Source organism: Mastomys coucha, unplaced genomic scaffold (genome assembly GCF_008632895.1).
Source record: "Mastomys coucha isolate ucsf_1 unplaced genomic scaffold, UCSF_Mcou_1 pScaffold18, whole genome shotgun sequence".
NCBI lineage: Eukaryota > Metazoa > Chordata > Mammalia > Rodentia > Muridae > Mastomys > Mastomys coucha.
This window is the reverse complement of record NW_022196900.1, coordinates 65,967,209-65,994,533: the sequence shown is the minus strand read 5'-3', so window position 1 is coordinate 65,994,533 and position 27,325 is coordinate 65,967,209. Positions and strand designations below refer to the sequence as shown.

At 47.0% G+C, this 27,325-nt stretch overlaps 2 protein-coding genes across 7 annotated transcripts in view; both read left to right on the top strand.

Moving 5' to 3' along the window:
* The window catches only part of Mroh7 (maestro heat like repeat family member 7), a 46,110-nt gene extending 38,972 nt beyond the window's left edge, over positions 1-7,138 (top strand). For all 6 annotated transcript variants that reach the window (XM_031378046.1, XM_031378049.1, XM_031378050.1 and 3 more), the window contains exons 22-24: positions 4,219-4,321; positions 6,148-6,210; positions 6,727-7,138. In XM_031378046.1, coding sequence (XP_031233906.1) covers positions 4,219-4,321; positions 6,148-6,210; positions 6,727-6,971 — 411 coding nt within the window. In that variant the 3' untranslated portion in view covers positions 6,972-7,138. The remainder of the gene's footprint in view (positions 1-4,218; positions 4,322-6,147; positions 6,211-6,726) is intronic.
* A 1,575-nt stretch (positions 7,139-8,713) lies between these two features.
* Positions 8,714-27,122, top strand: Ttc4 (tetratricopeptide repeat domain 4). Its single transcript, XM_031378044.1, has 10 exons — positions 8,714-8,940; positions 9,429-9,546; positions 11,160-11,321; positions 12,889-12,966; positions 15,442-15,566; positions 16,925-17,011; positions 19,648-19,865; positions 20,318-20,399; positions 23,363-23,445; positions 25,854-27,122. Exons 1-10 carry the CDS (start codon positions 8,830-8,832, stop codon positions 25,948-25,950), a joined length of 1,161 nt encoding a protein of 386 aa, XP_031233904.1. The 5' UTR covers positions 8,714-8,829; the 3' UTR covers positions 25,951-27,122.
* Positions 27,123-27,325: the final 203 nt, after the last annotated feature.

Sequence of the window (27,325 nt, the reverse complement as noted above, 5' to 3'; positions counted from 1 at the left end):
CTGCCTGTCTGTCTATCATCTATTTTTACTCTCTCTGTACTCCCCCCAGCCCTCCCCTCTGTGTGTGTGTGTGTGTGTAGATAGGGACTGAATTTATGACCTCATGCATGTGAAGCAAATGCTCTATCACTGAGTTATAACTCTAGCCCATCTGTACTGTATCTTCTGCCTAAAGTGTCTCCCTTTCCTTTTTCTTTTTAAACATTTTATTTTATTTTATTTTTGAGACAAGGTTTCTCTGTGTAGCCCTGGGTGTTCTGGAACTCACTCTGTAGACCAGGCTAATCTCAAACTGACAAAGATCTACCTGCTTCTGTCTCCCCAGTGCTGGGATTAAATGTGTGTACCACCAACACCTGGCCTTTTTAAAACTTTTGAGATATGGTCTTACTATGTATCTCAACCTGGCCTGGAACTCACTGTGTAGCCCAGCTGGCCTTGAATTCACAGTGATCCTTTTGTCTCATTGTCCTGAGTGCTGGGATTATAGATGTGTGCCACCATGCCTGACTTCTGGCTCCCTTTTCTGCAACAGAAATTCCCATCCAGTGTTCTAGTGACAGGAGCCTTATCAGGATGTCCACAGGGTGGGGATGTTGGGGTGGGGTGGGGTTTGGGGGTGCTGGAAATGCTGCTCACTCTGACCCTGCAGATTTGCAGTGGCCTCAGAATGGGTTGGGAGGTACTCTGTGCTGAGGAACGCATTTGTGGTTGGTGAACTCAGTGCTCTCTGTGAATAGCTAAGCAGGAAGTGTGAAGGTGTCATTGTCACTGTGAAGGTGTCATTGTGGTCATAGGACATCTGGGGGAAGTGTGCTATCTATTCCCATTTTCCCCTCCCTGTTGTCATGGACATGGGAGATTACTGGAGGAGACCAGTTAGGAGGCAGTCCTGACGGCATCAGCCCCTGTGGAGGAAAGAGGAGGGGAGGGAGGGAGGGGAGGATAAGGGAGGGGAAGGTAAAGGAGGGGAGGATAAGGGAGGAGAGAGGAGGAGTGAGGAAAGAGAGGGAAGGAAGGGCAGGGTAAGGAAAGGGAGGGGAAGGGAAGGGAAGGGAAGAGAGGGGAGGGTGCAGGCAGCAGAGGATAATGTGGAGCTATGATAGGGTAGAAAGGAGTTCTCAGACAATCCTATACTGATTTTTTTCAACCTGGAGCCAGAGACCATGGTTCAGGTCATTTTTTGTTTTGTCACTGAGATGGGATCTCACTCTAATTGTACAGGCAGACCTTGAACTCTTTAGAATTGAGTGATCCTCTTGTCTTAGCTTCCTAGACAGCTGGGGCCACAGGCATGTACCCCTGCATAGCTGGGGTTAGATCTTTATACTTCAAGATCCATCTGTAACTGGGTCCCAGGCATGACAAAAAGGGACATGACCTTGGCCCAGGCAATTTTCAGCCCAGCTATATCCATAGCCTGGGCATGAAGCCTTTCCATCTGAAATGAGGCCTAGGTGGCTACCACCCACCATGAGTGTTGCCAGCACCCACTGTCTACCATCACTCTACAGAGGGGACAGGATGTGTCAAAGAGCTATTTGCTAAGACCACTAATTCATATGCCTGCACTGGCTGGTCACCTTACAAAGACCTCTGTGACATGGAAATAGAGTGTCCTGGGAGCCAGGAAAGCCACACCTCATCAAAGGCGGGGCAGAGAGCAAAGGCTTACCAATATGGGCTCCTCTTGCCACAAGAAAAGCTAGAAACCTACATTTTTTTTTATAAGATATTAAGACTCAATTAAGCTTTAATTTTTTTTTGAGACAGGGTTTCTCTGTGTATCCCTGGCTGTCCTGGAACTCACTCTGTAGGTCAGGCTGGCCTTGAACTCAGAAATCCGCCTGCCTCTGCCTCCCAAGTGCTGGGATTAAAGGCATGTGCCACTACTGCCCGGCTCAATTAAACTTTTTTAAAAAAATATATGCTTAGAGGGCTTTCAAGACAGTGGATAGCTCAACTGGTAAAACACTGGTTTTGCAAACCCAAGGGCCTGAGTTCAAGCTCCCAGACCCCATGTAACAACAAACAAACAAACACCAATAGCTGCCTGGTGTGGTGATACACACCTGTGTTCTCAGCACTGGGGAGACAGAGACAGGGGGTCCCTGGGACTCACTGGAAGAGCAGCTTAGCTTACCTGGCAAGCTCTGAGCTAGTGAGAGACTTTGTCCCAAAAACCCTTTGGGAGAGTACCCAAAGGCCAGCACAGAGGTTGTCTGGGGCCTCCTCGTACACACACTGCCATGCCTAGCTTTTTTGCTCCCCTTTCTGCAATAGAATTTCCCGGGCAGTATTCCTAATGACAGGAGTACCCTGGTACATGTCTGTGCACAGCCTCCCCCCAGTCCATCCATCCATCCATCCATCCATCCATCCATCCATCCATCCATCCTTTCACCCTTACACACGAACACAAAATAAAGCACTGGGTTAAGCTGGGTGTGACTCTTGCACTTGAGAGGCTGAGGCAGGAGGACTGCTATGAGTTGAGGCCACCTTGTGCTATAGAGTGAGACTGTCAGAAAAAAAATAACTATATAAAATAAAAATCATCATGCTAGGCACTGCTCTGTAGACTCTTTGGGTTGTGACTGTCAGTGTGTGACCTCCATGACCAATCCCTATAGAATCTCACTTTCTTCTTTGCTTTCCTGGCCATTAATGGCTCTGTTCACAAGAAAGTCAACTTCTAGGGCTGAGTATGGCAGCTCAGTTAGAGTATCAGCCTGCTAGGTGTGAGGACCTTGGCTCAATCCTTAGTACATTATAAGCCCAGCTTGGTGGTGTGTGTATGGTGGTGCATATGGTAAGTCAGCCTGGGCTACATGAAACCCTGTCTCAAAAAAGAAAATTAATACAAAAAAGTTAACCTCTAGTTGTAGCTTTAAGAAGGAACAGGTGACTTACAGTTAATCAATCAAGTAATCAACTAGAGTTCTTTCATTTTTTTAATCTAGCACAGTGGTTCTTAATCTTCCTAATGCTGTGATCCTTTAATACAGTTCCTCATGTTGTGGTGACCCCCAGCCATAAAATTATTTTCATTGCTACTTCATTACTGTAATTATGCTACTGTTGTGAATCATAATGTAGATTTGTGTGTTCTCCATGGTCTTAGACGACCCCTGGGAAAGGGTCATTGGATCCCCAAAGGGTCAATGACCTACAGGTTGAGAGCAGTTCATCAGGCAGTTTCTGGCCACCAGCCTCAATACAAGCTCTGAGGACTCTGAGCTGAGTGAAAGTTTCCCTTACCTTGGAAGAGCTCCATATGCTCCATATACAATGGGGGAAAGGTGTAAACACTTACAAACTAAGGTTCTAGGTACCATGGCTGAGCATGGGCAGGATGCTGCAGAGGCTCGACAGCTGAGTATTCCCTGAGGGCCATGGAAGGCTTCAGTGGGAGGTGGCATCTGAACTTGAAGTTTGAAGGATGGGAGGCCATTTATCAGGTGGAAAGGAGAGGGTGCTCTAAACAGAAACCATCTCCATACAGGCATAGAGCCAAGCTGTGGCAGGCCATGTCCTTCTGTAGAGCATCGAGAGTGTGACAGTGGAGGCAGAGAATGGGAGACTCAGTAATATTACGAAGGCTTTGCCTGCCACACCTGGGAGTTCAGACCTTGGACTTGGCCTGCAGAGGTTGTCAATGGGAAAGTAAACAGCCTAGTTTCCTTTTGCTCCCAGCATCCTCTTAGCTGAACAACTCCTAGTTCTATGCACCAGAGCCACCCTGGAGATCTGTCAGGTTCTCTTTCACAAAGCATGCTTTGTCATGCCAGTCATGAATCAATATCGGAATCAATATTGGCATCCTAGCTCCCAGTGTCAAAGGATGCCTCTTTTGGATTTTAAGACTCCTCATTCCCCCAGCTTATCCCCCGTTGTTCTGCAGCTCCAATCTTTCATCCTGGCCAGCCCAGTTGCCCTTTGCCTGCAATTCCCTATGCCATCTGTGGTGGGGATCTGTACTGTGGTACCTTTCCTCCATTACACCAGGGAGATGGGCTGATAAGAGACCCAGGGATGACATTCCATTAGAAGTGATGGTTGTGGTTAGATCAAAAGCTAAAGTCTGGCCCCTGTGGGCCTCCTGGGCAGTGGGGGTGTTTAGGAGTCAGGATCTGTACAGGGCTTACAGGCAGAAGAGCTGCCCCAAGCTCTGAGGTAGTGGGCCCAGCACGTTGGGGCTTTCTCTTTGCTCTCTAGGTGAACTCTCACCGAGACAGTGTCTTCACTTTCCTCAACCAGAGCATGGAGTATGCCAAGAATTCACAGGCCTCCCTCCGGAAGTCCTCTGTCATCTTCATAGGTAATCTGTTCTGGCATAACAAGTCCTGATATCAAGTTTCTGCCTGTGCTCCTGTCCGACTTTCCCATAATTCCAGTAGCTGGGGGAAAGGTCAATTACAGATTCTCTTTGCTCAGGATTCTTTGTAAGACCTTTCTGATGGCATCTAGGGCTGCCTTTCCCACCCCACGATACTACACTCATTTACATTATAATTTCATTCTCCCCGTCCAAATAATCACTGTCCCTTCACCAGAGTCGGAGAGGCCTGGAGGGGATGATTTCTGTAATACGATAATTCTTTTAGTACATGTTTTAAGTTCATTTGCTCTTTTTCAAACTCCACCCACCCATCTACTCATCCATCCATCCATCTACTTATCCATCCATCTATCCACCCATCATTCACTTATCTATTCATTCATCCACCCATCCATCCATTCATCCATCCATCCATCCAACGATTCATCCATCCATCCACTCCCCCATCTACCCTTCCACAAAAATCTGCTCTCCCATCCTTTTATCTACCTGTCCACCCCTCTGTCCATTATTTACCCATCTATTTATCTATCTATCTACACATCCATTCATCCATCTACTTACTGACCCACCTATTTGTATACCCCCCATCCATCCACACTCCCACCATCCCTTCTTTGGTTTGTTGAGCTGATGGAATGGGTGGGAGTAGGATGTAGAGGGGTGGGGGAGGGACTGCTAACATGACCAATGTTGGGACAGAGGAGCAAGGCCTAGGACACATGGCATATCTCTGAATTAAGGGACTAGTCAGAGGTAGCTCCTCACATGCTGATTTCTTTCAATCTTGCTCCAAGTCAACTACTTCTAAAAACATTAATGTTTAACACCTAATGCCAAGGCCTGTGCCCACTTCTGCCTACAGTCAGCTTCTGGAACAATGTAGAACTTCTCACCTCTTTTGGGACACAGACCTCTTGTGAGGCTCAGAAGAAAATTGCAAACACTTTGTCTAGAAAATACATAAAATTTGCATATAAATTTAGAAGCCTCAGAAACTTTCCCTTCCCCTCCATCCTCCAAAATGGATACCAAATTAAGAAATTTATTATCTTGTGGGAGAAAAGATTCACAATCAGGGCCTGGAGATGTCGCTTAGTGATAGAACACATGCGTGGCATGCATTAAACCCTGAGTTCAATCCTCAGACCCCGAACATAGGTAAATATGTGATTCATAAATCAAAAGTAAGGTAAAAACCAGTGTATATAGACTCTGTATATAGAGACAGGAAACTCACTGAGACTCTGAGACCCTCTAGGCAGGCACTAGGCTTAGCCTGGGTCAGGGTCAGAAAGGACTCCGTGGAGAGCCACTTTCTAAAGGGAACCTACAAAGACAAACAGGAATTCCCTAGAACACAGGAGTAAAGTCTCAGTGGGAGGGTCAGGGTATAGCCAGGACCCAGACACCATGGGAGGTAGGTACATAGAGCAAGGACAGCCATGGCTGAGGATGTCCTGTGGCTGAGGAGCCATCAGGTGTACAAGGCTAGCGGATCAGATGCCCTGGGGAAGCTGGGCAGGGAGGCAGGACTTTTCCACAGACAAGGAGGCTAAGGCCCAGCCTTGGGTGACACTGACAATTGGCTGCCTCCAGGATCTCTGCTGTCTTTGTTTGCTCCTGCCTGCTGGACCAAGACCTTTCTGGGACTCCTGTTGCGAGTCTGCCCCCAGGTCATAATGAAGCTTGCCTTTCAGGCCCTCATTTCTGGGGCTGGAAGATGGCAGGCAGATTCTCTCAGATCATCTAGGTGGGAGGTACAGGTACTTAAGGTGAATGCCTTCACCTCTTGGATTATCCAGGGTCCCTCGTCCCCTGCATGGAGAACATGATGACTGAAGAGCGGCTGAATGAAGTGAAAGCTAGTAAGTCAACCTGGGCTGGTGAGATGCTGAGGGAATGGGACCATGAGAGAACAGGAATAGAGAATTGCTGTGTGTCAGGACAAGGGTCTTAGGCTCACTTCTGCTGTGCTCAGGCTTGTCTATAGAGAGTGTAATGTTAAGTACTGTGGGAGTCACCCAGAGCCAGAATGCACAGTACCCTGGGGAGCTTGTAACTTCATTAAGCAAATGAGGCTCAAAATTAAGGGCCAAAAACCATTTAGTGCAGAGTTTGTAGTTTAAATGCTTAAGAGGGCACATGTTCATTTTGCAACCAAGATGGCTGATGGGAGGTAGGCTGGGGAAATCTAGGAAGGCTTCCTACATGAGGCAGGATTTTCATACAGGCTTTGAAAGTTGTGACAATCTGAAGAGCTGGGAAGAGGTTTCAGAAGGGTGTCCAAGCCAAGGCTAGGAGGTGGGAAGAAAGGATGAGTTCTGAACTCTTCCTAGGGAGGACCTTTGTCTCAACAATCGCTTTCTCTTCCTCCAACCCAGCTCTGGAGATCTTGAGACACGATCCAGAAGCTTCCGTGTGTATCTATGCGGCCCAGGCCCAGGATCAAATTATGGCCAGTTGCTGGCGGAACTCTTGGCCACTGCCATATGGGGATTCATGGGTGTGTGACCCATCCAGTACGCACCGCTGGAGCCCCAGCTGTGAGAACCTGCCCACTTCCCACCAACGGCGCTCCTGGATCATGCAGGCATTGGCCTCCTGGAAGATGTCTCTGAAGCAGTGACCCGAGCCCCAGCCAGATCACTGTAAACACGATGTAGTCACCCTCTCCATCCAGATGGCTTCCTCACGAGAGGTCCCCCGAGCCCCTGTCGAGCCCCTGTGTAGCCCTCACTCTGACAAGTCTGGGAAAAGAGCATGGCCTTCCTGTGCTGATCCACTTGGCGTTTACAGATGCGTGCCGGCTGTTCTGTTCACTCTGTGTAACGGGAGGCTGAGGCAGAGTAGTGAAGTGTGTGGACCAAAGCCACTCAGGGGGTCTCTTGGACATCTTTCTCAGTGTCTCATTCCCACGTGATAAGAGCAGAAGGGTGATTACTTGGGTGGCTCCTGGGAAAAGGGAAAGAGTGACGAGATTTCCCACCTATGACATAATGCGTATTGCGGAACCCTGGTCTCTGAATCTCACCCTTGACTCTTCATCCAGTTTGCCTAACACTAATGCAAAAACATCTGGAGACATTTTGGTGTTGCCACCTGATGGTGACGATGCTACTCACATCTGGTGGGTAAAGACCAGGTGTCAGGCACCCTGTTAAATGCCTTACAGTGTGTAGGACAGCCCCACATCCAAATGGCTCTAAGGTTGAAAGTTTTCAGAGTTGAGCTCAGCAGGGAGGCATGGGGACTGTGGCATCCAGGGGTTGTGTGCTTCAGCTGGAGTGACTTGCCAGAGAAGAGACTTCTCAAGAAGGTTTAGAAAGAGGACCACATTTGGTCATCTGTGGGTGGAGAGCAGGGTACATGGGGCCATCTTCAAAGTTCCAGTGAGAGAGAACTTGGGGGCGGTGGTGGCGCACGCCTTTAATCCCAGCACTTGGGAGGCAGAGGCAGGTGGGTTTCTGAGTTTGAGGCCAGCCTGGTCTACAGAGTGAGTTCCAGGACAGTCAGGGATACACAGAGAAACTGTCTCGAAAAACCAAAAAGAGAGAAAGAGAGAGAGAGAGAGAGAGAGAGAGAGAGAGAGAGAGAGAGAGAGAGAGAGAGAGAACTTGGAAAAAGAGGAGAGGTACAAGCTGAGAAGAGAGATACATGAGCAGATGTCAACCTCAGAAAACTCTTCATGGGACGTAGAGACCCCTGGGCAAGGCTGGTGGGTCAATAGATCAATGCAGCTGTTCTGAACAAGAACTTGATACTAGTCAGTAGTGATAAATGTATCAATAGTCACAGCCCAAGGATTCTACTTATGGGCATACATCTCCAGGCAATCTTCCCACAGGTCCATGGGGGTATCTATGACGACCTCTGTTGTAATGTTATCTTCGAGATAAGCATGCAGGCTGGGAACACATCCTTGTAAGATAAGTCCCATGGAGATTCATGTGCAGTTATAGGTAGTGAGGGTGTACAGGGACCTCAAACCTTGTGCTGAGTGAAAAAAAAAAGTATTTGTATGTAGGAAAATTTTGTTTTGTTTGAAACAGGGTCTTGATATATAGTCTAGGCTGGTCTTGAACTTGTAGTTCTATTAAACCTCCTAAGTGCTAGGATTACAGACAGATGTCATGTGGCCTGGCTAAGAAGTCACCTTTTGAGGAAGAACATTTATAGAAAAGACATAAAAACATCAGGGTTGGAGAGAAGGTATGAAAAGTTCAGATACAAAAAGTTTACCTAACCATTCCCAAAAGAGAGGAGACTAGAGGCCAGGTAAACTCTGCCCGTGGTTGGGTGGAGCTGGGATGAGGGAAAGCTCCGGGTCAGGCCACACCTCCAGACAGACCACGCCCCCAGACCGGCGGAACCCGGAAGGCATAGCCACGCGCAGCCCGGACAGCAAAAGGAAAGGCACCCCGGCCGCCGGAAGGAGCAGTGCGTTTCTTGGTCCCCGGACTGAAGCGCTGAAGTTGCGAACTGCCATGGAGAGTTCTGAGCCTGACCCTACAGATGACACTTCCATGGACGCGTTCCTGGAAAAGTTCCAGAGCCAGCCTTACCGCGGCGGATTCCGCGAGGACCAGTGGGAGGAGGTGAGCGGCCCCGGAGGCTTCTGGGGTAGGAGCTTGGTTCTCGCGGCTTGGTCACCGCCAAAACCTGTGGCTGGCTCCTAGTTGAGTGCCAGAAACATCCACCTCGAGGTTTTGAGAATCTAAGTTGACAGTGCGTTTAAGACCACAGGGTTTGGCAGGCAGCCCTGTTACACGCCACCACCAAGTTGGTTTACCTGCAGCACCCAGGTTACATACGATTAGGGTAAAGATGAAAGGAGATGGTGAAGGTGGTCAGGGACATGAAAGTGCCCAATTGAAGGTGGTTGCTACCACCCATGGAGAGTGTTGGAAATCAGGATCCCACACTCCAGTTTAACACCAGAGAAACTGGGGTTGTATAGATCCAGCCAATCCTGAGGATTTGCATATCATGATCAGTGAGAAAAAAAAACAACTTTGATATGTCCTAGGATTGGGTCTAACCAGTAAACAACACTAATTATATCATTTATTCGTTTAAATTCTAGGAATTTGATAAGATCCCCCTATTTATGAAAAAGGCGCCATCAGAAATTGACCCCAAGGAGTTTCCTGACTTGGCCTGCCTCCAGTCGATTATTTTTGATGATGAGCGGTCTCCGGAAGGTATCTTATGCACTAGCTCTTCTCTTGTATCTTTGTTGAGTTGAGTTAAAGTATTACGGCTAATGTGGCAGTGTTCACTTCACCCATTCTCCTTTGGATACCTGCTGGATAAAGGTAGACAGTTCCAGGCCCCGGAGGCCTGACTCCGATGAAAGCCAGGTTGTCCTAATGAATCAGGAAGGATGTGTGATAAGTGCTAATAGGTACACAATTACTGTAGTGGGCACTGTTGGAGCACTGCACTACAGGGGCAGGCATGGGCTCGTGGGTCTGAGGCTGAACTGAGTCTTAATAGTTTTGTAGGTTCTTACCAGAGAGAGGAGGGGAATTTACATTTCAGTGAGTAAAACAGTGTAAGAAAAGGAGTAGTATAATTTTCTCAATAAAAATTAAAGACCTTCAAAAACTAAGATAAATACGTGTGTGTGTGTGTGTGTGTGTGTGTGTGTGTGTGTGTGTCTGGGAATTGAACCCAGAACTTCATATATGTTAGGTAAGTGAACTATATCCCCCTTTGTAAAACTTTTTTTTTTTTGAGACAGGGTTTCTCTGTATAGCCTTGGCTGTCCTGGAACTCATTTTGTAGACCAGACTGTCCTTGAACTCAGAAATCTGCCTGTCTCTGCCTCCCAAGTGCTGGGATTAAAGGCATGCGCCACCACCACTGGCTTGTAAAACTCTTTGTATGTATGTACATACTTACGGAGATCAGTGGATAGCCTTGTGAGGTGAGTGCTCTTTTACCATTACACACGTTCCTCATCTCAATCTCAGGTTGTCAAGCTTAGGGACCAGTGCCTTTACCTGCTTAGCTATCTCTCTAGACAATCTTTAATTCCCCTTTTAAAAAAATAGCACTTATAGCTGGGTGGTGGCGATGCATGCCTTTGTCCCCAGGCAGGCAGGCAGATCTCTGAGTTCGAGGCCAGCCTGGTGTACAGAGAGATTTCCAAGACAGCCAGGGCTACAGAGAAACCCTGTCTCCAAACAAACAAACAAACAAACAAATAAAACCCCAGCAAACAAACAAAAAACCAGAAATTTAAAAAGCACTTAGTAACATACCTCATAATTTTTTTGGAAGTGGCTATAGCACTAAGTTTGCATGGCCTTGTGTTCTATATTGATGCCAATTTTATCATACCGTTAATTTGGATTTTTCTTTCTCTGTTGGTTCCATCTCTTTGATTTATCATATATGTGCTAGTCTTTGTTTTGCTGTGCTAGAAGACTGACCAAAATGAATGTGGGGAAGATAGGGTTTATTTTAGATTTAGGTTATAGTCAGCCCTCACCGAAGGACATGAGCTGAGACAGAGACCATGGAGTGCTGCTTACTGGGGTTGCTCCCCTTCCATTGTTCAGCTCGCTTTTTATACAAACCAGGAGCACCTGCCCAGGAGTTGTACTGCTCGCAGTGTGATGGGCCCTCACATATCAATCATTAATCAAGATGGAGCAGTTTTTGTTTGAGGTTCCCTCTTCCCCGATGACTTTAGCTTGTATCAAGCTGACAAAAACCTAACCTGTGCAATATTACATTACTGCATGGTAGAGGATTTTAGTGAGCTTTCTAAAAGGTATGACATGCTGCTACTTCCTCCTCTATACAGAGCAAGCCAAGACCTATAAAGATGAGGGCAACGACTACTTTAAAGAAAAAGACTATAAGAAAGCCGTGGTTTCATACAGTGAAGGGTTGAAGAAGAAGTGTATAGACCCTGATTTGAATGCCGTCCTGTACACCAACCGGGCAGCAGCACAGTACCATCTCGGTAGGTAACCATGACTCAGTTAGCTCTCCTGTGTGTGTGTGTGTGTGTGTGTGTGTGTGTGTGTGTGTGTATGGGGGGAGAGGGGGGAAGTGAGTATGCTCGGGCAGGGTAGAGGTTATCCTGTCATTCTCAGGAGCCATCTACCTTGTTTTGGGAGGCAGTCTCTCATTGGCCTGGAGCTTTCTGAGAAAGTTAAGCAGGCTGGCCAGCAAGCCCTGTGAATCCATTTGTCTCTACTTCTCCCAAGCTTATGGTGTTACAACTAGCATTTTTATGAGGGGACTAGGGGTTGAATCAGGTCCTCATGCTTGTACAATTAAGCACTTTACTGACTGAGCTATTTCCCAGCATGATGTTATTATTTCTGAAGAATTTACTTATAGAGCTGAAGAGATATATGTTCAAAAGTTAGGAGCATTTGCTGCTCTTCAGAGAACCTCAGGTTCAGGTCCCAGCAGCTCACAACTACCCATACACAGGCACAACCCCAGATCCAGAGGGCTAATGCCATCTTCTGTGTTCATGAGCATCCATGCACGTGTACACGTACACACACACACACACAAAATCTTTAAAAAAGAAAGGGAGAATTTACACCAGCTCATGCTTTTAATCTTGCAACTTGGGAGGCAGAGGCAGGTAGATCTAGGAAATTTCTTAAATTAATACTTTTCTTAGTTCTGTGTACTGTTTTCTATTTTTGGAAATTGTGGTTGCTGGTGCTCTCAGAACCAAGTGGGAGAATGGCTTAGTTCTTCTTTACTGAATCACCACTGTGTTCAGGGGTTCCAGTCCAGACATTTTGGTTTTATATTTGCCTAGAATAAACCTCCAGTCTCGCACCAGCTTGGGGAGTGCTGGCTTCCATCAATCGTGGAGGGTAAGGCATCTGGAAACCTGATGGCCTTGCAGTCTGCCTCTGCTCCCATCGCAGAGGCCCTTGGTGCCTGTGTCCTTCTGTAGTGTGGCTTGATAGTGCAGGGCTTTTCCTCTGCTTTCTGTTTTTAACTTTGCTTTCCAGCTTTCATGATATACTCTGTGTTCTGAGAGCCTTTGTGAGTGTCTGGAACCTGTAAATCTCAGCTACCTGGAGAACAATGCAGGGGGATCCCAAGTTTGAGTTCAGCCTAGACAATGTAGTGGAACCATTTCTCAAACCTCCATACCAGTGGGAGATAACTTAGCTAGCTTGCTTCTTCACACTGATCCTTACACATTGGTCAAGTATTTTTGAGGATAATTTCTAGAAAATCAATGTTGTTCACAATGTGCTAATGTACTCTCCAGTGCACTTGACACCATCCTCACCAGTTTCAGGTTGACTTTTGTTTCCAGCTGCTGGTGACACAGGACATCTTTTCACAGGCGTGTTAGCCATTGTGGTTCCTCTGGGTTGCCTGATGCTGTGCACTCTTTAGGACTCAGTGAGCATACGTGTTTGTCCAAAGTATGGCCAGTTCTGACTCCTGAACCTTGTCCAGGGATTGTCTTTGTTAGTGCTGTGACATTTTGGAAGCATTTTGATGGAAAAGCTTATTCTTTCTTTTACTTAATGGCATTTCCTTAGGTAATTTTCGTTCTGCCCTCAATGATGTGCTGGCTGCCAAGAAGCTAAAGCCTGGTCACCTGAAAGCCATCATAAGAGGTGAGTCTCCATGAGCTGTGGGCTGGCCATTGTTTGGAAAAACTGCCATTCTGCACCCAAAGCTGCCATGGAAAGCTTGGCTCCTGGTCTGCTGGGTGCTGGGGAAGTCACTCTGGTCCTGCAGTCTCCATGTGAAGGTCCTGTTTCCTCTTAGCAGCTGCTGCCACTCAGCACTCCCCAGGAGGCTCTACTGTTAGGCTGGATGTGTATGAAACTGAAACTCCTCACTTTAAATTAGTAAAGAATAAAATTAATTAAGACATAGCACATTCTGACTTTCTCCCTAGTTTAGCTGATCGAAAGGCAAGATAATTAAATGCCATGTTGAAATTAATTAAAAGATAAGTGTGGGGCCTTTGCCAGGAGCTCTGCTGCTGGGCTGACCACGTTTTTCATGTTGTGGTCTGACCTTGTAATAATAGCGCTTTTACTATGTTATACGTCACCTTTCTCTGGGATTAGGGCGCTTTGCAAACTTGAATTTATTCAGCATGTATTGAGTCTCCCTACACAGCCATGAGTCAGTTTAAACCACTTACCAAGTTGTGCCTTTTTAGATGTCTGTGGCTGGGCGTGAAACATTATGTCTGTGTCCCTCAGCCACAGGACAGAGGCACTGAGTAAGGGTTGCCTGGGAGACTACAGTCCTGTGGAGTCAGCCTCTGATTCATTGTTATTTCACCTTATAGTAGGACCTCCTTGGCAGGGCATCTGCTCTTAATGTCTGGGTGATGAAGTTAGTCTTTAAAAAAAAAGTATGCATTTGTTTTATTTGTGTAATAGTCATGTGACTAGGCACACATGCCATGATCTGTGTGTGGAGGTCAGAGGACCACATGGTAGACTGGGGTAGACTCTCCTTTTCCACCATGTGGTCTCCAGGGAGAGAATTTAGGTCATCAGGCTTGGCAGCAAGGGCCTTTACCTCCTGAGACATCTCACCTATCCGGGGTTAGAGTCTTTGATACTCAAGCTGTCTTAGCTAGGGTTTTACTGTGGTGAACAGACACCATGACCAAGGCAACTCTTATAAGGACAGCATTTAATTGGGGCTGACATAGGCTCAGAGGTTCAGTCCAGTATCAAGGTGAGAACTTGGCAGCATCCAGGCAAACATGGTGCAGGAGGAGCTGAGAGTTCTGTTTAGTCTGAAGGCTGCTAGCAGGATACTGGCTTCCAGGCAACTAGGATGAGGGTCTTAAAGTCCATACCTGCAGTGACACACCTACTCCAACAAGGCCACACCTACTCCAACAGGGTCATACCATCTTATAGTGCCACTCTCTGGGCCAAGCATATTCAAACCATTACATAAGCCTAATAATAAAGTTCTGATGTTGTACATTTCTATGAAAGTCTAAGAGGCTATCCAGAGAAAACTGAACATGATTGCAGTGAAACATTTTAGAAATAGAATCAAGGTATATAGCTTAATGGTACTTCCCTAGCATTCACAAGGTGCTACAGATTTCATCCCCGAATGTAAAGAAGGAACCCCTTAAACCAGTCAAACAAAAAGTAAAAGGGAGGTAGTTTAAACAGATATAAAAAAGAAAAATGTGTTTGGGCTTTGATATTGACTGATGGCTGAGGAAATTCTGCTGTATAGTAAATATCATTTGTGGGCTGGAGAGAAGGCCCAGCAGTTACAGAACCTCTGCTCATGCATAGGACTCCAGCTCAGGTCCCAGTGGTCTGGCTTCTTCAGGCAAACACTTTCTTTCTCTCTCTCTCTTCTTCTCTCTCTCTCTCTCTCTCTCTTCTTCTCTCTCTCTCTCTCTCTCTCTCTCTCTCTCTCTCTTTCTCTCTCTCTTTCTCTCTCTCTCTCTTTCTCCCTGTCTCTCTCCCCTCTCTTAAAAACAATTTTTTTGTTTAAAATTCTTTTTTTTCCAAGATTTATTTATTTTATGTATTCACCATTGCTCTCTTTAGACACACCAGAAGAGGGCATCAGGCCCAATTGCAGATGGTTGTGAGCCACCATGTGGTTGCTAGGAATTGAGGTCAGGATGTGTGGAAGAACAGTCAGTGCTCTTAACCACTGAGCCATCTCTCCAGCCCTTAAAAACAAATCTTAAAACACACACACCCACACACCCATCTGAGATGGCCTTTATTCTCCCATTTGCAGACAAGGAACTTGAAGCTCAGACATGGCCTTTGTCCAAGGTCCAGCAGGTAAATGACAGTCATTTTCTAGTCCAGCCCTGTCTTGACTATGTCGTTTGATGAGCTGTTGTATTTTAGGGTCCTTTATACCAGGAAGACTTGAAAATTTTGAACAAATGGGGTTGAGAGTGATTTCTGATCTATAGTACACAAATCCTTTCCTTGTCTAGGAACTGAACCACAAAGAGCCATGTCCCATCTCCCCTCTTGAGAGTGGCTGGTGGCTAATGAGGGAAGGCAGGCTTTTTCAAGGTGGTGCTTTCTGAGCATTTTGTTCCAAGATCCTCAGGACCCTGATTTCTGCAGGTGCCCTGTGCCATCTTGAACTGAAACATTTTGCTGAGGCTGTGAACTGGTGTGATGAGGGACTGCAAATTGATGCCAAAGAGAAGAAACTTCTAGAAACAAGGGCAAAAGCAGACAAGCTAAAGGTTAGTAACTGTCCGCAGACAGTTTGCATTTGCTAGTTAGCATTCCTCAGATTGTGTCTCAAGTCACTGTGTGAGTATTATGGTGTGCATGCTAACAGTCAAGAGTAGTGGTAGCTGGCTTTGCACTGCCAACAGCGGAGTGTGAATGGATTCTGACAGGTAGTTTGCTGAGAGAGGTGATGCCTGAGCCCAATCTCTGAATGACCGAGTGGGGTTCTGAGCAGCTGAATGATGTTGAGGGAAAAGACCGTTCCAGACAAGAAGCCCTAGAGGAGCCTACAGAGTGAGTTCCAGGACAGCCAGGACTATACAGAGAAACCCTGTCTCGAACCCCCGCCCCCCAAAAAAAAGAAGCCCTAGAGGGCTACTTCAACAAATCTGAGTTTGAGTACTACTTTTGCCACTGCTGAAATGCTGAAATGAGTCAGGACAAGTTCCTGATATTTCTTAGTCTCTGCTTTGAAAATGAGTATAATATATACCTTGAAAGGTTTTTTATGAAGATGAAATGAGCTAGGCAGGTTTTCACATTATCAAGAGATAATACATAGTGGAGATAGTGTGATCTGCAGAGCCTAACACATTTGCTCTGTTCCCTTTGTAGCAGATGCTGGCAGATTCCTATTAACTGCAAGCCCAGGGGGAAGCAGAAGCTGCTGGTGGTGGGCAGACTCGGGGAGAAAGTCTGCCACCTGTTTCTGCCAGACTGAGTGGACTGGTGGTGTTTTCTCTCACTGGTTTTAACTGTGCGGAAGGCAGAACCTGCGGGTTTTCGGCAGCCATACCAGAGAAGTTGGGGTTCCCATGTAGTACTTGTCTGCTTCACTGGGGTCCTTGAATGGATGCCCTCTGTCCTTTATTGGTGGCATCTTCCTCGTCTGCCTAAGCCTACATTGGGGGCAATATCAGGATGACTCAGGAGTACACTTGGCTCTTAGCAGCTTCCCTTAGTGAATTTTGAGTTCTTGGGGTACAAGAATGAAGGTTTGGTTTTTTGTTTGTTTTTTGTTTTTTCAATAGAACCCTATCTCTGTGTATCCCTGGCTGTCCTAGAACTCACTCTGTAGACTAGGCTGGCCTCGAACTCAGAAATCCACCTGCCTCTGCCTCCCAAGTGCTGGGATTATAGGTGTGAGCCACCATCGTCTGGCTGTTTTGTTTTTTTAAAGAACTAGTTTTTAAATTTCTGCTGACAGTAGGCCTGACCCCTGGGGGCATGCTTTGTGGATGGTAACTGACCAGCCACTGGCAATCTCTGAGCAGGAGCATGGTTTACATAGAGACCAGATGTCCTGCAGGCTGGGGTAAAATTGAGAAAGAGTTCCCTGGAGCTGATGACATCTGAATTATGTTTCCAGAGGACAGAAGAGAGGGATCTGAGGAAAGCAAAGGTGAAAGAAAAGAAGGAACAGAGTCAGAATGAGGCTCTGCTCCAGGCCATCAAGGTGAGTTCTCAAAGCATAGGCCTCACAGAGTGTGAATTCCCCTGGCTGTGGGAAGCCTGCTGGGACCTTTCTTGGGTTTCTTTGCCTTCACAGCTGTGCTTACCCCAGGCTCTGAAGTCAGCACTACCACGTTAGCTCTGCCCCTCCTGTGCCGGTCTCAGCAACATCTGAGTGTGCGCTCTGGGCTAGTCATCCTCCCACTCCCTCTCACAGCAGCCTTCTGGGGAAGGCCTTGTTCCTGGTTTACTAATCTTAGAGTGAAGAAAACTGCCCATAGTAATAGTGTCTGAGCCAGGGCCTTGCTCATCACTGTAACATGTTACAACCCAAGAAAGCCATGTTTTTAGGATGTTGCTTTAATTAACAACAGTAAAACCCTTCCTGTCCTGCATTCTGAAGTGAGCGTAGTCTAGGAGGCCCAGTGGCCAAGCCAGTTAGTGCTTGGTACTTCCCCGAAGTGAGTGTGCCTGAACTGCATCTTCCTTGATCCTTGATGCCTGGCTGCTCTCCCATGCGACAAATGGGGCCTCCTGAGCTGAGGCATTAGTTTCATTCTGTGCTCAATTAAGTTACACACCCATTTCCATTACTAACTTAGAAAACTTAACACTGCTAAAGTGTACTCACTTGTCTCTCCCAACAAGCAATCTGTTAACATATATTTACATATTAAATATAGGGCCCGAGAGATGCTCAGTGGCTAAGTGCACTGGCTGCAGAGGACCTGGGTTCGGTTCCCAGAACCTACACGGCAGCTAACAACTGTCTGTAACTCCAGTTCCAGGAATCTGGTACCCTCATGCAGACATACCTGTAGGCAAAACAGCACATGATTATAACATACATACATACATACATACATACATACATACATATATGTATGATGGCAGACACAGTTGCCTATGTCTGCAATTCCAGTACACAAGATGCAGAAGTGGAAAATGCTGAGTTTGAAGCCAGTTTCAAATAATAATGAAACTCTTATCTTGAAAGATAAGACAAAACCCAAAAAATAGAACAGTATATTTCAGGTTTTTAAATTTGATGCTCATTCAGAGAGGATTTGGCCATTTTCTTGAATAAGAGACCCAGATATTTATATACAGACTTTTTTTTTTTTGCTTGAATGTATTGCATATGTGCACCACATGATTCATGTAGTGCCTACAGAGTGGCTGGGGTATTAGGAATTGAACCTGGGTCCTCTGGAAGAGCAGCCTGTGCACTAACCACTGAGCCATCTCTCTAGCCCCACAGATAGATGTTTTAGAAAGTTCTAATTATCTCCTCTAGTTAAGTCCTGTACTTTGGACTATAGTACAAATTAAAATCATTACCAACAGTACAACGCTGCCTTGGTTGGAGTTTCTCTTGCTATAATGACGCACCATGACCGAAAGCAAGTTGGGGAGGGGAGGGTTCACTTGGCTCACATTTCCATGTAATAGTCCATCACTGAAGGAAGTCACAGTAGGAACTCAAGCAGGGAAGGGACCTGGAGGCAGGAGCTGATGCAGAGCTCATGGAGGGCGGTGCTTACTGCCTTCTTCCCCTGGCTTGCTCAGCCTATAAAACCCAGGACTGCCAGCTCAGGGATGGCAGCACCCCCAATGGTCTGGGCTTTCCCCCATAAATCACTAATTATGAAAATGCCTTACAGCTGGATCTTATGGAGGCATTCTCTCAACTAGGGTTCTCTTCTTTCAGATGTCTCTAGCTTGTGTCAAGTTGACATAAAACTAGCCAGCACAAATGCCATGTTTCATTGATGGTTTAAGGCAGAGGCCATAGATGGCAACATCGAATCAGCTCTCCTTGTTTAGTATCATCCAAGGCTTTCCTGTAGGCAGACTGCTTGGCCCTCAGTAGCTGATCCTTAAGGTTTGCCAGCCAGGGTGTGGCACATTCCTGTGATCCCAGCACCTGGGAGCAGGTGACGGGATCAGAAGTCCAAGGCCAGCTTGGGTCACACGAGGCTGTCCCAAAAAGAAAAGAAAAGGTTTGCCAACTTCTGCTTTAGGGGATATCATCAAAACTAATTTCAATTTCCCTAAATGTGCTGGCATTGAGAAACCATGCCTCACGTAAGAGGTGGCCATGCTCTGGAGACCCTCAGTGGATGTTCAATTCAGTAAGGCCATCAGGGCGAAGGCAGGCTTTCTCTCTAGCACCCCGTGTTCTCCCCAGAGGGAAGCACTTACATTCCTGTACCATGGCACTCCTGCCCTGTCCTGTGTCTCTGCATGAGCTAGTCCTTGAGGTAGGCTGCTCCATCCATGCTCCACCTTTGAAAACCTTTGCTCAAGCTGAGCCCTTCACAGATACCTCAGCATTGTGTGCAGGTCCTCCCCTCTGCCCCCTTCCTTCTGCTGCAACTGTTCCATAGCTGCTCCATGATACTAGAAACAGCCCTGAGGCAGGGAACTGTGTCTAGCTCCTCTCTTGATGCATGGCCAAGCACACAACAGATGCTCAGTGAACATAAGTTAAATAACTGGTGCCTACTGTGCCAGGCTACCAGGAGAGCTAAGATGGTCACATGGGCCTTCAGGAAGCTTCCTAGTTTGTTTCAGTGATGCATTTGCATCTTCCTCATGATAAGGTTTGTGCGAGTGTGTGTTTTTGTCTTAATCCAGGCTAGGAACATCCGGCTTGTCTCTGAATCAGTCGGTGAGGATGAAGATTCAGCCTCCAATGGTCCAGCTGAGATGCTCCTGGATGGGCTCAGCTCTGAGAACCCCTGTGGAGCCAGACTAAGTATAGATGGCCAGGGCAGGTTGAGCTGGCCTGTGCTGTTCCTGTACCCGGAGTATGCGCAGTCCGACTTCATCTCTGCTTTTCATGAGGACTCCAGGTAAATATTTGTCCCAACAGCCCTCTGCTCCTGCTTGTGTCCTCCTGCTGACTTGTCAGGAGAGACAAATGGGCTTTTGGCTGAGAAGGAAAGAGAGTAATTTAGAGGCTGTCCCTAGCATATTGACAGGGTTCTCGATCATGAATCTGTCTACTTGCTGGCAAGACAGGTCTTACCTCATCACTGTCTGGATGGTTCTTCTTAGGTAGTACATATGTACAATTTATGTGTATTTATTACAAAAATATAGATTGTACCATTTAACTTAGGATTTCAAAGGATATGTCCTGCACAAGTGATAAGCCTTTCCGCTTTGGCACTGTGGTCACAGTAGGTTAAGCCGGGATGTCATGCTTTATAGGTCACTTTTCTCTCTGAATTGGTGTCCAGGGACTGATGAGGGACTATGTAGATGGAACATTGACACCCAGAAAACACATCCCCTCCCTTAGGTTTATTGACCATCTAATGGCGATGTTTAGTGAAGCACCCTCCTGGGACTCGGAGTACAAGTACCACCCGGAGAATCTGGAGGTAAGAAATGTTTTATTTCATTTCTATAAGAGAGATTGGGAGGATGTATACAGAAATTGAGTGCTTTAAAAAATTTGTGTGTGAGTGTGTGCGCGTGCACGCACATGCATGCATGAGATTTGCCATAGCACATGTGGAGGTTAATGAACAACTTTGGGCCATTTGTTTTCTCCTCTGTAGGTTCTGGGGATTGAATTTAGGCCATCTGGCTCATCCATCAAGAGCTTTTACATGCTGAACCATCTCACTGACCCCTGATTACATTATTATTATTATTATTTTGATAAAGTATATTATCATATAACATTTACCATTTTAGGCCCAAAATGATCTCATCAAGTTCACTTACTCATTCATGCTGTTATATGCCCATTACCACAGTCCCTTTCCACCACTTCCTTCTTCTCAAACTGAAACTCTGCACTTGCCAAACAGAAATGGCCTCTACTCCTGGCCTTGTCTGTTCTACTTCCTGTCTCTATGAATGTGACCGCTCATACAGACAGAACTTATACAATGTCAGGCTTATTTCGCTTAGCATACTGTCTTTAAGACTCAACCCTGGTTTAGGATGAGTCCTGTTATAGCTTATGTGCGCCTTCCTTTGTCAGGCTGCATAATATTCCATTGTTAAATTTTTAAAATAGAACATAACCAGAGTTTCCTGAGTAATGAATTTTTTCCTGAATATTTGAGAGTCAGACACCAAATGATTTACACCAACCCTGAATTACTTTCATACCTGTTTTCTTTTTTTTTTTAAGATTTATTTATTTTATGTATATGAATACACTGTAGCTATCTTCAAATACACCAGAACACCAGAATAGGGCATCAGATTCTATTACAGATGGTTGTGAGCCACCATGTGGTTCCTGGGATTTGAACTTGGGACCTTTGGAAGAGCAGTCAGTGCTCTTAACCACTGAGCCATCTCTCCAGCCCCATACTTCATAATCTTAAAAGAACCATCAGGGTCGAGAAACTAGATTGGTTGGTGGTTCCGGCTTCATCCTCAGGCTCCACTCAGGTGCCACAGATTGTCCCAGGAGTACATGGTGTATTAATTATGTCCTTTATCGACCCCATCCTGACTCCTGCAGAGATACTGTACTTCCTGTCTTCTCTGTCCATGTTTTCTGTGACTGCATTTGGATTTTGTACGATTAGCTGAGCTGTCACAAGAGTGATGCTATGTTCTCACTGTGTCCTGTCATGTGAGCTCAGTGTCCTGTTCCTGATGATGATCACCTTGCTCACCTGACCAAGGAGGTGTTACCAGGTCTCTACTGCACAGTCACTGTGCGTGCGTGCGTGCGTGCGTGCGTGCGTGCGTGCGGGTATTAGTAGACAACTTACAGAAGCCAGTTCTGGCCTCCATCATGTGGGTTGTGAACTCGGCATCAGGCTTGGCAGCAGGTACCTTTCCCACTGAACTATCTCACTGGCCCAGTGTTTATTTACTCAGTGGATTTATGGTTTCCTCTTTTATTTAATGAGCTTAATGTATTACTGTGGTGTTCATGTTCATATTGTTGTAGACTTGGTCAGTGGGACTTTATTCACTGTTTCTGAAGGCTAACTCGCCTCCCTTCTGTACGTTCTTGTTTCTGGCCCAAGGTCCTCCAGCTTTGAGCTATGTTTTCTCCACCCCAACTTCAATAACAGCCATTTTTTCCCAAGGAACCTTGGTTGTTTCTATGGAGAATGGTATTAGCAGTAGGCATACTGTTAGTATTGGGAAGGGACTCATGGCTGGAATGACTCCAGTTCTACTCTGGTACTATGAGATTTGCTTTATTTACTGCTATATTTGTAATGAAGATGGTGGTGGTGTTTTTGAGTCAGGTTTTTATGGTGCAGGCTGTCCATCCGTCGACCTCAGCCTGTGTGTGCTAGGGTTACAGCTGCTCACTACCGTGCTCAGCTGATCTTTGTGTTCTTTGATCAGTCCCCTCTGCCACCAGCACTGTCACCATCCTATGTGGACCCCTCAGCCCTATGATGGCTCCTGCCGCAGGATGGCAGCCTTCCTCCTCTTCTGCAGACTCACTCACCCTTCACCCTGCTCCAGCCCTAACCCACACACAGACCATCCTAGCTGGGCTTAGTGGCACTGGCCTATAATCCCAGCCACTTAGGAAGCTAAAGCAGGAGTCTAACCTGGGCTAACAAGTAGTTCAAGGCTAGCCTGGGTAACTTAGTGAATTAACTCTTTTATTTTTAAAAATAAAAAATAGGCATATAGCTCAGTGGTTGAGCACTTGCCTAGCACGTGTGAACCCCTAGGTTCTATCCTTGGTACTGCAAATAGCAACAAGAAAACAAAAACACTAGGTCATTCTCTGCCATGACTGGTGATCGTCCTTTTGCTGGAGGCCTCATAATCCCCATCGTTTGTTCTGCTCCACACGTATGGATGCTGCTTTCACTCCTGTTGGGCTCCGGCTTGCTACCCTTTATTACCTGCCTTCTAAAGAAGCCCTTCTCTTCCTGCTCAGGTTGGCTGGCTCCTGGTGTGAGAGCCTCCGTCTCCTGGCTGGGCTCTGACATATCCTGTGACATGTCCTTACCCTGCTCATGCTTTGGTGCCCTGCACACACGCCCATCTCAGCTGCCCTGGCTCTGCCTGTCCTTTGGGGTACTGTGGCTTTCTGCTCCCCACCTCTGTGGCACTGGGACTAAACTCAAGGCTGCACAGCCTGGCCTTGAGCTTGGTGCCTCTTCACTGCCTGAGTGACATGAGAAGATGGTCCCCTTCTCTGAGCCGTGGACAATGCAGCTGGCCTAAGCTTTCTGTGTAGCATGGCTGAGGCCGACCTGAGCACGTGAGCCTGCAGCCATGTGGAGGAGGCAGGGATTCCACTAGTAGCAGTTGCCATCTCAACCTCTCAGAATTGCTGCAGCATGTGTGGGGCCATCTAAGCCTGTGTTTGTCTCTCATTCTTCTGGTTAATCTGCAGGTCTACTTTGAGGATGAGGAAAAGGCGGAACTATACCAGGTGTCTCCTGATAGCACCCTGCTGCAGGTGCTGCAGCACCCCAGGTGAGTACCTCCATGGGATGATGGGAAATTTCGCAGGCTCCTTCCAGAGTCTAGTCAGCTCTTCTGCTTACTGACACACAGCTATCACAGGCCAGTGGGACCAAACTGGCCTGGCCCATTAAACCAAACCGTTGGCCAAGGAGGTTGAAGAACAGTCACAGCCCAGGCCGTGGGAAGTGAGCAGCCTGGCCTCAGGATGGAAAGCTGTTTGGCTTGTGTAGCTGAAGGCAGCTGGGGTACCTTCCATTTTCTGATTGCACTTGTCTTCTCACACTGTCGCATGGAAAGAGCATTGCAGACACTCCTGGGTTCGCTAACTGTGTGACCCTGAGCACATTCTGCCTCTCTGGGGTTCTCCCTTCACCTATAGAGTGGGTACATATTTCTAGGGTATTTTTGAGTCAGGATGCAAGCAGACCTCAGAGTGCCCTTGTAGACAGGATGCAACCTGCTGAGGGAGGAGTCTGTTCTCTCTCAGCAGTGGCAGCAAGCAGGATTCCACAGCAGCCTCTTAACAGCTTCTGTGGAACGCCCTAAGGGAATTAACAAATTCACTCTTGGGTCTATTTTTTCTCCAACTTGCAGCAAAGTGAAAAAGAGTACAGCAAAGGATTTCTGCATTTAGAATAAAAGCCAGTTGTACTGGAGAAAGGGGTGTGGTTAGCAGGGAGGCCGTGGTTAGCACGGTTCATGAAGCATGGACTGGACTGTCCTGCCGAGGAACATGGACTTTATCCAGAGTGGTGAATGGAGCTACAGAGGGGAGCTCAAGGAAGGAGCACAGAGGAACGGGCAGATTTGCACTGTCCTGTTGGGTGGTGAGGCCTGTGGTGGGAGAGGCTGGAGTGGAGGGAGGGTCTGAACAGATGAGAAGGCAGTTGACCTGGAAAGGTATCCAGAAGTCCCCAATGTGCCTACTCTGGCTTAGGGGATGTGGAGGGACATTTCTCAAGGCCTGAGACTCACTGTATCCCATTTCCAAGAAGTATCTAAACATAAAGCAGGTGGATCCTCAGAGGAACACCAGTTCCATACACTCAGAAACACAAAGGCTACTGGGAGTGATTATTTTTAGGTTTTTTACTTAGAAAAGAGACGGTTCAGAACCTGAAGACATGAACCAGGCCCCTCTGTCCAGAACTGGCCCACTGTGTAATGCCAGCACACCCAGGCCTGGGAGGCCTGGGAGGCCAGGGCCCTGCCCACCCACCTCTGCAGCCTGCCTTACTCCGTGAGTTTCACATTCTAACAATAGCAGACCGTCCGGCTACCTGCGCTGTGCACCAGAAACTCCCAAATTAAAGCCTAGTTGAGGTTTCCAGGAAGTCCTTCCTGTCCCTTATAGCTAGGGCTGTGCCTTATTGGGCTAAGGGTGTGTACGTCACATGTCCTTGATAGCCTCCCTCAGGGATAGACTTGGGAGCCAGAACATAGTTATGGGCTTTGGTTTGTTTTTGAGGGGAGTTGTTAAACAGGGCTGCATGTAGCTGTGGTTGCCTTTCAGTTTGCTATGTATTTACGGATGACCTGGAGCTCGGTATTCTCCTGCCTCTACCTTTCAAGTGCTGGGATTCCAGGCATGGACTTTTACACCCAGTTGTAGTGGTGTTTGTTTTGAGACAGGATCTCTACACAGCCCTGGCTGTTTTAAAACTCCCTATGTAGAGCATGTTGGCCTTGAATGCACAGTGATTCACCAGCCTTAGCCTTTTCAATGCTTAGATTAAAGGCATGATCATTATGCCCAGCTTTTGTTGTTGCTGTTTTAAAGTATGCCTGTTGACGTTTATCTGGGGTTGGGGCCAGCATATGTATGGAGGTCTGAAGACAACTGATGGAAGTTGGTTCTCTCTTCCACTTGAGTCTCAGAAACAGCAGCAAGTGCCATTGTCTAAGCCATCTTACCAGTCTACTTGCTTACATTTTATCTTGTTTCTTAACACAGGACCTCGTTTCTAAACTTGGAATCACAGTATATACCTCAGGAAGCTAGCCTTGGCTCCCCAATCTCAGGAAACCAATTAAAAGAGCAAAATTAATAGGGTTTTGTTGTTGGTGACCACAATGGGAACAGGTGGCCACACCTGACTTGTTGGGATATAGACTGTAAGCTTAAGTTACACCAGTCACTCACAGAATATGGAATGAACTGATGGCTTGTTTTGTGGTCTTCTTTCATGTTTACCTTATGTGTGCTGGATGCCAGGGGCTAACCTGGAGGTTGTGGCTCAGTTTTAAGGGGAGACTATCATGCTGTCTCCAGACTTAGGAATATTCAAACAAAGAAATGTGCTAAGTTGTATTTTAATGTTTGTATATGTCCAAAGGTCCACCTTGCGTGTGGCTGGGAAGGTCTAGGGATAATGACAGTTATAATGCAGTTAACCACTCTGTTGTGTTCCCTGCAGGTGCTCCGTGAAGGCCCTTACCCCAGCATTCCTGGTCTGTGTAGGATCCTCTCCTTTCTGTAAGAATTATCTCCAGGGGAAAAAGGTACACAGGTAACGTGGGAGCCAGACCCTGGGGTCTCTTCTCTCAGCTTCCTCTGCCTGGACTCTGCACACTTGAATCATCTGGCCTAGACTCCAGCACTCTATCCTAGCACAGTGGTTCCCAGCCTCTAGTTGGGGAAGAAGCTGCTGGACTCCCTCAGCCCGTCTGGCTGAGTGCTGAGTTCCAGCTGGGCCTCACCTTCCTCAGCTTCACTGCCCTGGTCAGTACATCTTTGCAGTCCATCTCTGAAGAAAGCATCCACTGCAGTTACCAGAATAGCTGGCCTTGAGACTCCCTGGCCCAGAGACATCTCAGGATGCAGTGACGGTCTTAACCTTTGTGGCATCTGCATGTACAAAAGTCACAGCTCCAAGGCAGTAAACCAGCTGCACAATACTCTAAAGCCTTAAGGCTTGAAAGACCGTTTTCAGTTTCTTCACCAGCATGGAGGAGAGAAAGCTAAGGGATGCCATGGATGCCATGAGGTGACTGGAGCTGTGGAGCCACATCCCGTTTCTGTGTTGACTGTAGAAACGGGGATCCTCCGACTACTCAGAGCCCTACTGGATTCTCAGACCAGTAGAGTTGCAGTGTGAGAACTGCAACAGGTCTGGCAGTAGCCTGAGTGCTTCCCCCATTTCTCAGCTCGAGTTATGCTCCTGCCTCCACAGAAGAATGGGGAATGAAGGTGTGCGCCACACTGCCTGGCTAGGATTTCATGCCTTTTGATCTTGTCTTTGCCTGTCATAGGCTGTTTTTGTCTTGAGCTGTTTTCTGTGTCCTAGAGATTTTGTGTACTCTTACCTGCAGCCGAGTGGCTTCTGCATTGCCCATACCTTCTCCCAAGGGGAGCATACTTCTCAGTGCCCATGCTAGGGCTATGAGGTAGGACTTGTACCACATCTGACAGAAGCTGGAGGAGCCAGTGTGCAGTGGTCTGCAAGTAGGTTTGTGTTCTTTTCCCTTCATTGTGAGGCCCCATTTCTTAAATAGGAGCATTCCCTTCACCTGGGCATCTGAGCAAAGCTCACAGCAGCTGGCCTGTAGCCACTGTTTGTAACCTGAGTGGCAGATGTTTTTGTGGTAAACACTGAGATTTGGAGGTTTGTTTGTCACTCTAGGAAAACTGACTAAATACATGATTAAACTGAAACCAGCTGGTGGCCTTCAGATAGGCCAATTTGGGGTCTTGTGTTGTTTGTATTGTTTCTGGAAGAGAAATTGTGTGGAATATTGAGGGAGACCAGTGCAGATTTCTTTCCCAGGGTAGGTCCCTGTAAATCCACCAAACCACACACACACACACACACACACACACACACACACACACGTTTTGGAAACACTGCATACATTCTCTCCTCAGCCAGAGACTTTCCTCAGACTTCCT

Coding starts and splice junctions, on each gene's coding strand:
- Ttc4 (XM_031378044.1), top strand. CDS start 8,830: ATGGAGAGTTCTGAGCCTGACCCTACAGATGACACTTCCATGGACGCG. Junction 8,941..9,428: donor GCGAGGACCAGTGGGAGGAG/GTGAGCGGCCCC, acceptor TTTAAATTCTAG/GAATTTGATAAGATCCCCCT. Junction 23,446..25,853: donor CAGGTGCTGCAGCACCCCAG/GTGAGTACCTCC, acceptor TGTTCCCTGCAG/GTGCTCCGTGAAGGCCCTTA.